The sequence below is a fragment of the Xyrauchen texanus genome, chromosome 40 (genome assembly GCF_025860055.1).
Source record: "Xyrauchen texanus isolate HMW12.3.18 chromosome 40, RBS_HiC_50CHRs, whole genome shotgun sequence".
In the NCBI taxonomy this organism is placed as follows: Eukaryota; Metazoa; Chordata; class Actinopteri; order Cypriniformes; family Catostomidae; genus Xyrauchen; species Xyrauchen texanus.
Genome location: NC_068315.1, coordinates 705,353 through 716,627, shown reverse-complemented (window position 1 = coordinate 716,627; position 11,275 = coordinate 705,353). Strand labels below are relative to the sequence as shown.

Below are 11,275 nucleotides of genomic sequence, written 5' to 3'. Positions count from 1 at the left end.
ACTTGTTAGAAAAATTGAACCAAAACAAACAAAAAAACAGTGTTTGTTTAGTGAGATGGTAGAGTTGTTTGTTTGTTTGTATTGCACGAGACGGTAGAGTTGTTTTTTTTTTGTATTGCACGAGACTGTAGAGTTGTTTGTTTGTTTGTATTGCACGAGACTGTAGAGTTGTTTGTTTGTTTGTATTGCACGAGACTGTAGAGTTGTTTGTTTGTTTGTATTGCACGAGACTGTAGAGTTGTTTGTTTGTTTGTATTGCACGAGACTGTAGAGTTGTTTGTTTGTATTGCACTGAGACTGTAGATTTGTTTGTTTGTTTGTATTGCACTGAGACTGTAGATTTGTTTGTTTGTTTGTATTGCACGAGACTGTAGAGTTGTTTGTTTGTTTGTATTGCACGAGACTGTAGAGTTGTTTGTTTGTATTGCACGAGACTGTAGATTTGTTTGTTTGTTTGTATTGCACGAGACTGTAGAGTTGTTTGTTTGTTTGTATTGCACGAGACGGTAGAGTTGTTTGTTTGTTTGTTTGTATTGCATGAGACGGTAGAGTTGTTTGTTTGTATTGCACGAGACGGTAGAGTTGTTTGTTTGTTTGTTTATATTACACGAGACTGTAGAGTTGTTTGTTTGTTTATATTGCACGAGACTGTAGAGTTGTTTGTTTGTTTGTATTGCACGAGACGGTAGAGTTGTTTGTTTGTTTGTATTGCACGAGACGGTAGAGTTGTTTGTTTGTTTGTATTGCACGAGACTGTAGAGTTGTTTGTTTGTTTATATTACACCGAGACTGTAGAGTTGTTTGTTTGTTTATATTGCACGAGACTGTAGAGTTGTTTGTTTGTTTGTATTGCACGAGACGGTAGATTTGTTTGTTTGTTTGTATTGCACGAGACTGTAGAGTTGTTTGTTTGTTTGTATTGCACGAGACTGTAGAGTTGTTTGTTTGTTTGTATTGCACGAGACTGTAGAGTTGTTTGTTTGTTTGTATTGCACGAGACTGTAGAGTTGTTTGTTTGTTTGTATTGCACGAGACTGGTAGAGTTGTTTGTTTGTTTGTATTGCACCTGAGACTGTAGAGTTGTTTGTTTGTTTGTATTGCACGAGACTGTAGAGTTGTTTGTTTGTTTATATTGCACGAGACTGTAGAGTTGTTTGTTTGTTTATATTGCACGAGACTGTAGAGTTGTTTGTTTGTTTGTATTGCACGAGACTGTAGAGTTGTTTGTTTGTTTGTATTGCACGAGACTGTAGAGTTGTTTGTTTGTTTATATTACACGAGACTGTAGAGTTGTTTGTTTGTTTGTATTACACGAGACTGTAGAGTTGTTTGTTTGTTTGTATTGCACGAGACTGTAGAGTTGTTTGTTTGTTTGTATTGCACTGCGAGACTGTAGAGTTGTTTGTTTGTTTGTTTGTATTGCATCTGAGACTGTAGAGTTGTTTGTTTGTTTGTATATTACACGAGACTGTAGAGTTGTTTGTTTGTTTGTATTGCACGAGACTGTAGAGTTGTTTGTTTGTTTGTATTGCACCGAGACTGGTAGAGTTGTTTGTTTGTTTGTTTGTATTGCACGAGACTGTAGAGTTGTTTGTTTGTTTATATTACACTGAGACTGTAGAGTTGTTTGTTTGTTTATATTGCACGAGACTGTAGAGTTGTTTGTTTGTTTGTATTGCACGAGACTGTAGATTTGTTTGTTTGTTTGTATTGCACTGAGACTGTAGAGTTGTTTGTTTGTTTGTATTGCACGAGACTGTAGAGTTGTTTGTTTGTTTGTATTGCACGAGACTGTAGATTTGTTTGTTTGTTTGTATTGCACGAGACTGTAGAGTTGTTTGTTTGTTTGTATTGCACGAGACGGTAGAGTTGTTTGTTTGTTTGTTTGTATTGCATGAGACGGTAGAGTTGTTTGTTTGTATTGCACGAGACGGTAGAGTTGTTTGTTTGTTTGTTTATATTACACGAGACTGTAGAGTTGTTTGTTTGTTTATATTGCACGAGACTGTAGAGTTGTTTGTTTGTTTATATTGCACGAGACTGTAGAGTTGTTTGTTTGTTTATATTGCACGAGACTGTAGAGTTGTTTGTTTGTTTATATTACACGAGACTGTAGAGTTGTTTGTTTGTTTATATTGCACGAGACTGTAGAGTTGTTTGTTTGTTTATATTGCACGAGACTGTAGAGTTGTTTGTTTGTTTGTATTGCACGAGACTGTAGAGTTGTTTGTTTGTTTATATTACACGAGACTGTAGAGTTGTTTGTTTGTTTATATTGCACGAGACTGTAGAGTTGTTTGTTTGTTTATATTACACGAGACTGTAGAGTTGTTTGTTTGTTTATATTGCACGAGACTGTAGAGTTGTTTGTTTGTTTGTATTGCACGAGACGGTAGAGTTGTTTGTTTGTTTGTATTGCACGAGACGGTAGAGTTGTTTGTTTGTTTGTTTGTATTGCACGAGACTGTAGAGTTGTTTGTTTGTTTATATTACACGAGACTGTAGAGTTGTTTGTTTGTTTATATTGCACGAGACTGTAGAGTTGTTTGTTTGTTTGTATTGCACGAGACGGTAGATTTGTTTGTTTGTTTGTATTGCACGAGACTGTAGAGTTGTTTGTTTGTTTGTATTGCACGAGACTGTAGAGTTGTTTGTTTGTTTGTATTGCACGAGACTGTAGAGTTGTTTGTTTGTTTGTATTGCACGAGACTGTAGAGTTGTTTGTTTGTTTGTATTGCACGAGACTGTAGAGTTGTTTGTTTGTATTGCACGAGACTGTAGATTTGTTTGTTTGTTTGTATTGCACGAGACTGTAGAGTTGTTTGTTTGTTTGTATTGCACGAGACGGTAGAGTTGTTTGTTTGTTTGTATTGCATGAGACGGTAGAGTTGTTTGTTTGTATTGCACGAGACGGTAGAGTTGTTTGTTTGTTTGTTTATATTACACGAGACTGTAGAGTTGTTTGTTTGTTTATATTGCACGAGACTGTAGAGTTGTTTGTTTGTTTGTATTGCACGAGACGGTAGAGTTGTTTGTTTGTTTGTATTGCACGAGACGGTAGAGTTGTTTGTTTGTTTGTTTGTATTGCACGAGACTGTAGAGTTGTTTGTTTGTTTATATTACACGAGACTGTAGAGTTGTTTGTTTGTTTATATTGCACGAGACTGTAGAGTTGTTTGTTTGTTTGTATTGCACGAGACGGTAGATTTGTTTGTATTGCACGAGACGGTAGATTTGTTTGTTTGTATTGCACGAGACGGTAGATTTGTTTGTTTGTTTGTTTGTTTATTTATATTACACGAGACGGTAGATTTGTTTGTTTATATTGCACGAGACGGTAGAGTTGTTTGTTTGTTTATATTGCACGAGACTGTAGAGTTGTTTGTTTGTTTGTATTGCACGAGACGGTAGATTTGTTTGTTTGTATTGCACGAGACGGTAGATTTGTTTGTTTGTATTGCACCGAGACTGTAGATTTGTTTGTTTGTTTGTTTGTTTATTTATATTACACGAGACGGTAGAGTTGTTTGTTTATATTGCACGAGACGGTAGAGTTGTTTGTTTGTTTGTATTGCACGAGACTGTAGAGTTGTTTGTTTGTTTGTTTGTATTGCACGAGACTGTAGAGTTGTTTGTTTGTTTGTTTGTATTGCACGAGACTGTAGAGTTGTTTGTTTGTTTATATTACACGAGACTGTAGAGTTGTTTGTTTGTTTGTTTGTATTGCACGAGACTGTAGAGTTGTTTGTTTGTTTATATTACACGAGACTGTAGAGTTGTTTGTTTGTTTATATTGCACGAGACTGTAGAGTTGTTTGTTTGTTTGTATTGCACGAGACGGTAGATTTGTTTGTTTGTATTGCACGAGACGGTAGAGTTGTTTGTTTGTTTGTATTGCACGAGACGGTAGAGTTGTTTGTTTGTTTGTTTGTTTATTTATATTACACGAGACGGTAGAGTTGTTTGTTTATATTGCACGAGACGGTAGAGTTGTTTGTTTGTTTGTATTGCACGAGACGGTAGATTTGTTTGTTTGTATTGCACGAGACGGTAGATTTGTTTGTTTGTATTGCACGAGACGGTAGAGTTGTTTGTTTGTTTGTTTGTTTATTTATATTACACGAGACGGTAGAGTTGTTTGTTTGTTTGTATTGCACCGAGACTGTAGAGTTGTTTGTTTGTTTGTATTGCACCGAGACCGGTAGAGTTGTTTGTTTGTTTGTATTGCACCGAGACGGTAGAGTTGTTTGTTTGTTTGTATTGCACCGAGACTGTAGAGTTGTTTGTTTGTTTGTATTGCACCGAGACTGTAGAGTTGTTTGTTTGTTTGTATTGCACCGAGACTGTAGAGTTGTTTGTTTGTTTGTATTGCACCGAGACTGTAGAGTTGTTTGTTTGTTTGTATTGCACCGAGACCGGTAGATTTGTTTGTTTGTTTGTATTGCACGAGACGGTAGATTTGTTTGTTTGTTTGTATTGCACGAGACGGTAGAGTTGTTTGTTTGTTTGTTTGTATTGCACGAGACGGTAGAGTTGTTTGTTTGTTTGTATTGCACGAGACGGTAGAGTTGTTTGTTTGTTTGTATTGCACGAGACTGTAGAGTTGTTTGTTTGTTTGTATTGCACGAGACGGTAGAGTTGTTTGTTTGTTTGTATTGCACGTGACGGTAGAGTTGTTTGTTTATATTACACGAGACTGTAGAGTTGTTTGTTTGTTTGTATTGCACGAGACGGTAGAGTTGTTTGTTTGTTTGTATTGCACGTGACGGTAGAGTTGTTTGTATAAGTGCATTTTGTGTTGTTTTAAGCATTTGTTTATTTGTTTTGTGTTTATATGCCACTTGAACAAAAAGACGCATTCTCTGAAAACAAGCTATAAAAACAAATCTTGTGCAAAGTCTCAGATGCATTTCTCTGGGTGTTTAGAGATTTATATAAGTGATAATATAAGTGAATTTTGTCTTGTTTTAAGCATTTTACTGTGTGAAAAAAAATAAATAATAATAATCTGCCTGTGGACAAAACAAAGATGCTTTCTTAGAAAACAATCCTAACTATATCTGTAATGTGTGCGGCTCTTTCTCTGATTTTTTTTTCCCCTTTTTTTTTGGTGTTTACTGGAAAACAAGACAAAGATGCTCATTAATTTTCTAACAGCTGTTTTTTCTCCCCGTTCTGCTTGTAGCTGGTGTGTGTGCGATCGTGTCTGCGCAGTGTGTGTTTGACAATGCAGCCCGTGCAGTTGCTGGAGGTACCCGGCTTTGGGCAGAGGCTGTTGGGCGCGTTGAGTCTGGGCAGACGAAAGCAGTACTGCCTCCCCCACCCGAAGCACAAGCAGAGGGAGGGGCTGTATGCAGACGGCCCTGCACAGCTCCCTCGGGGCCGCTCCCCCTCCCATCCCGGCACGCTCTGCAGACTCCATGATGAGCTGGAGAGTGACAGCGAGCTCCTGTATCTCTCTTTCGTCACCGCCTCCTCTGTTCCGTTGCTCACATCATCATCATCATCATCATCATCTGACAGCGAGAGCACGTTGTCGGGGGCGACCAGGCGCTCGCGCAGACGTAAAAGCAGGCTCGGGAGCGGCCATGGCGTGAGAGAGCTGCTCATAATGGGAAATCAAGACGGAAAGCTCAAGCGCTCTGATGCAGGAGGAGGCACGGCCGAGTGTGGAGCTCTCCGGGAGAACGATGGCTCAAAGAAAGGGAAGAAATCTCACAGTAAACAAGGTAAGGGTGCGGAGGGCGGGAAGAAGAAAAACAAATCGGACTCTAAATCGGTCTTTCCTCACATACGGAAGCGTAAGAGCCTCGGGAAGGTGAAAGGATTTCTGGGTGGCTCTAAAGAGGATGCATTGGACTCCCAGCACGATGAACTCGACAGCGTTCCGTCTCTGCGCAATAAAACGCCGGATCTGTCCGGAGATGAGCTCGGCCAGTCGGACGCCGAACATGAGAGGCCTCGACTGGTGGCCGACAGTAGGCAGACCGCGCCGGATGCAACCGGCGGCCCGGAGGAAGAGAAGAAAGTGACGAGCTCCGGATCGGACACGGATATGTACAGCTTCCACTCGGCCACAGAACAAGAGGATCTGTTGGCTGACATTCAGCAAGCCATCCGTCTAAAGCAGAGTGTGATTCTCGGTGGTGCCGAGCTGTCCTGGGAGAAGGACTGTAAACAAACTAGTTTTAGTGATGCTAAATGCACCCCCACCCCTGAGTCGGAGACCTTCACTGTGCTGGAAGCACTTACTAAACGAGAAAACGGAAATGTTAGAAGCATGCATCTCTCCCCGCAGCACACAGAAGAGGATGGGGCTGTTAATAGAGAGTCTCACAGCTCAGATGTGGCCCCTTGTGCCTCCATCGCCGTGGCAACCATCACAAAAGAGCCAGAGGCGGTGAGAGAGCCCCCTCTTCCCACAAGCCCCATTGCCAAGACAACCAGCACCACCAGCTTCCCAGACCTCACAGCTTCATCCGAAAGTGCTGTGGAAGCCGTCCAAGAGGAAGAAAATGAAAATCCCATGGACGAGTCGCCTAGAGATGGACCGAGCACGGACACGTTATCCGCAGGCTCTCTGGAGTGCGTCAGCGCTGTTGAAATTACCTCCGAACAACCCGACAACGAGGACTATGCGCTCGCCGTCCAGCGGCGGAAGAGTTGCGTGACTTTCTCGCAGCAAGAAAGCCCTCTTGCAACACGGTTGTTAAAGTCAGCGCTGACGTCATCAACCACTAACGGCGGCAACTCCGTGAAGCCGTACCCCCCGATCAGCATGTCCTACATCAAAACCACCACACGGCAACTCAGCTCACCCTTGTGCTCGCCCACGCCATCTCCATCCCGTAGCCCACTGTTCACACGGCGAGGCCGCGACTCCCCGGCGACGGTCGTAAGGGCGGAGAGAAAACGAGTAAAGCGGCAGCGGTCCTACAGCATCACTGGTCCCATCAGCCGATCGGCGGACTGGACGGAGGAACTGCGGTCCCTGTCGCCCAAAACAGCTGGCTCTGCTGATTACCTGGAGTACGGTGGCTCAGAGGGCACACTTAGGACGGTCAGTCCGACACAGAAGGCGTCTGTGGGTCAGGCCTCGACCTGCTGCTTCCAGGACGTTTTCACAGGTGAGGACTGAAATCAAATCAAATATATATTTGTAAGTAGCAGCAAAGTGAGATCCTGTATAGACTCATTATGGGATGTCGTGAACATGACGTTTCCTGTTGCCAATAGGTGGCGCTATGACTATAACTGAATATTGGCATATAGGAGTGTTCAGGCCGAGACTCTTATCAAACATGTGAATTATGGGGCAGATTGTATGTATGAGTTATAACGACTTCCTGTTTCATTATGAAACATTTGAATTTGTCAGACCGTCACGTCCGCGCCGTGCAGTGAAAACTCAAAAGCTTCCCGATTTAGCATCGCCAAGGCCTTTAGATTAGACTGTCCAAATAGGAAGTAGATCTGATGAAATCTCTAGGAGGAGTTCGTTAAAGTACGAGGCCTGGAAATGGCAAAAACGGAGCAAAGATTGAAGAGAAAAAATCTAAACGTCTGACTTCCTGTTGAAATTAGGGCATGAGTCCAAGAGACTTTTTTTTTTTGTAGGTATTGGCATGTTACACGTGTGTACCAAATTTCGTATGTGTAGGTGAAACGTAGCGTAAAGCACACATCGTTGAAAGTTTTTGTAGGTGGTGCTATTGAGCCATTGTGCCACACCTAATTCTGAAACCCATATCAGATGTACATTTTCACCACTTCTGATGAGTGTGTAAAGTTTCATGAGTTTGAGTGTTTTGGAACAAATTTGTTTGGGAAAAAAATCCCGCACAACTCACCCCACCGAGAGCGAGAACCACATTATAGTGACCACGAGGAGGTTACCCCATGTGACTCTACCCTCCCTAGCAACTGGCCCAATTTGGTTGCTAAGGATGTTACCCCATGTGACTCAACCCTCCCTAGCAACCGGCCCAATTTGGTTGCTAAGGATGTTACCCCATGTGACTCAACCGGCCCAATTTGGTTGCTAAGGATGTTACCCCATGTGACTCTACCCTCCCTAGCAACCGGCCCAATTTGGTTGCTAAGGATGTTACCTCATGTGACTCAACCCTCCCTAGCAACCGGCCCAATTTGGTTGCTAAGGATGTTACCCCATGTGACTCTACCCTCCCTAGCAACCGGCCCAATTTCGTTACTAAGGATGTTACCCCATGTGACTCTACCCTCCCTAGCAACCGGCCCAATTTGGTTGCTAAGGATGTTACCCCATGTGACTCTACCCTCCCTAGCAACCAGCCCAATTTGGTTGCTAAGGATGTTACCCCATGTGACTCTACCCTCCCTAGCAACCGGCCCAATTTGGTTGCTAAGGATACCTGACTGGAGTCTCTCAGCACGCTCTGGATTCAAACCCGGGACTCCAGGTGTGATAGTCAGCGCCAGTACTCGCTGAGATACACAGACCCCCATAGATTATTGTTTACATAGTTTTTGCTGATGCAAGATGCTCAAAAAACAAACAAAAACAATTACTTGATGAGTTCAATAAGTAAAGATTTAATAAGTAAATGCATGTGTATTTCACACAATATATAACATTAATGATTGTGCACGCTTGCATGTATTCAAGGTGCAAACCACTTGACATTTATAAAGTGATTAAATCTTTATGTTCAGAATCCCACATTGGCACTTACTATATTTTGACAAACTTGACATTTGTTTTAAACTGGATTTTTAAAGGATTTCTCATTTATATCACCTCAGAAGACCTCATTGGTCAATGACCCACTAACTAAAGACTTCCTGTTTTTATAGCCGGAATGATGTCATCAAGAACTATTCTCTCCTCTTCCTGTCTAGGAAGATCTGTATCCGTTCTTTCCCACTCTTCCTGTCACACTTCAGCAGATGGCATCGGGCTGATCAGGCCCTAAGGACTCATGTCCATTAGTGTCATCACTGTCTCTCTCTCAGCCAATCAGCTGCAGTGCCTCAGAGATGACGGCTTCAAGCCCTCTCAGAACAATTTAAACTGTACTGACCTCTGATGCACTGAATGATCGATGCCAAACAGCAGCAGGATAAATACTGGAGGTGATCACATGACTTGTTAGCAGAAGAACCGGACGTCATAAATCATTCAGTCCCGGTGTTGTTTTTATTTTGTTTCTCTGCTGTTTTATCTGAAGTCTTCTGGTGTGTTCATATAGAGATAAACAGATGCACAAACAAGAGAATCTCAAAGTGCAGAGCAGAACTATAGCTCCCATAATGCACCTCTCTCATATCTATGTCTTATTGATTTTATGTTTCACGCAGTGTGATTACAAAGTCAATGCATAGACGCCGAATTTGCGCGGCGGCGCGAATGAAGCGAATGGCGCCTAGCGATAATGCAAAATCGCTTCATTCTGCGTGACGCGTTGTCGCGAAAGCCTATCAGCGTTGAGATTGTCCGGATGTCACTGACGTACTGACGTAGTAGCAGAAGAAATCTGGATGATTGGCTAATATCATGCACCCAAACACGACGGCGTTTGGTTTTCCGACGTTTCTGGGACTTCCACAACAGATACAGAGCAGCAGTCGTTGTGATATCGGCCGTGGTTTATGGCGGAAAGAGAAGTTGTTGTGGAAGCCCCGCCTCCGGTAACCCCATGTGACTCTACCCTCCCTAGCAACCAGGCCAATTTGGTTACCCCATGTGACTCTACCCTCCCTAGCAACCGGGCCAATTTGGATACCCCATGTGACTTTACCCTCCCTAGTAACCGGGCCAATTTGGTTACCCCATGTGACTCTACCCTCCCTAGCAACCGGGCCAATTTGGATACCCCATGTGACTTTACCCTCCCTAGCAACCGAGCAAATTTGGTTACCCCATGTGACTCTACCCTCCCTAGCAACCGAGCCAATTTGGTTACCCCATGTGACTCTACCCTCCCTAGCAACCGAGCCAATTTGGTTGCTAAGGAGACCTGGCTGGAGTCACTCAGCACACCCTGGATTCAAACTCACGACTCCAGGTGTGATAGTCAGCATCAATACTCGCTGAGTTACCCAGGTGCCCCTATCATTGGCCGACAGTCCACATCAATCCATTTTGCAATTGAATTAGTCAATCTGTCAGAAGGTATTTGTTTTATAAGGGCTTTTCTAAGGATGCATCAATGTACATATGGGTCAGATGAACGCTTTTAAAGAGCTTTGGTTGCGTTGCATCATAAATGCAGCTTTTTTCCGGTCACAGTGTCATATTTAACGTGTTTTGAAACCTAGAAAGTTTATTTGCGTTGCTGTGTGTCGTGTCTATTGCGATGTACAGTTGAAGTCATTAAAACTAATTTAACCTCTCCACAGATTTCATATTAGCAAACTATAGTTTTGGCGAGTCGTTTAGGACGTCTACTTTGTGCATGATACGAGTAATTTTTCCATCAATGGTTTACAGACCGATTGTGTCACTTTCAAATGACTATAACACAATTCCAGTGGGTCAGAAGTTTACATACACTAAGTTAACTGTGCCTTTAAACAGCTTGGAACATTCCAGAACATGATGTCAAACCTTTAGCCAATTAGCTTCTGATTGGAGGTGTACTGAATTGGAGGTGTACCTGTGGATGTATTTTAAGGTCTACCTTCAAACTCACAAGTCTGGTTCATCCTTGGGAGCAATTTCCAAACACCTGAAGGTGCCACAATCATCTGTACATCAACAGTACACAAGTATAAACACCATGTGACCACACAGTCATCACAGCGCTCAGGAAGGAGACGCATTCTGTCTCCTAGAGATGAACGTAGTTTGTGTGAAAAGTGCAAATCAATCCCAGAACAACAGCAAAGGAGCTTGTGAAGATGCTGGAGGAAACAGGTGGACGAGTATCTAGATCCACAGCAAAACCAGTCCTATATGGACATCACCTGAAAGGCTCAGCAAGGAAGAAGCCGCTGCTCCAAAACCACCATAAACAAGCCAGAATACAGTTTGCAAGTGCACATGGGGACAAAGATCTGACTTCTGGTGACATGTCCTAATGAAACTCATTCTTTAAAGTAGTGATCCGAACTGACAGGGAATGTTTTCTAGGATAAAATGTCAGGAATGGTGTATGTAAACTTCTGACTTCAACTGTGTTGCATTAATACATTGTTTTTAGAGGTGTTCCTTAACTCCCTCTCGTGCTCCGAGTAACCGGTGTGCTCCAAGTACGGCTCTGTTTGCTGAAACCGTTGTGTCCTGGGTGAAGCG

The 11,275-nt window shown here is 42.6% G+C and overlaps 1 protein-coding gene across 1 annotated transcript in view; it reads left to right on the top strand.

Annotated features, from left to right (window-relative positions):
- Positions 1-5,022: 5,022 nt before the first annotated feature.
- Positions 5,023-11,275, top strand: part of LOC127633610 (formin-2-like) — a 73,114-nt gene continuing 66,861 nt past the window's right edge. The window contains 1 exon segment of the mRNA XM_052112832.1: positions 5,023-7,127. Within this exon segment, the coding sequence (XP_051968792.1) occupies positions 5,228-7,127 (1,900 nt within the window). The 5' untranslated portion in view covers positions 5,023-5,227.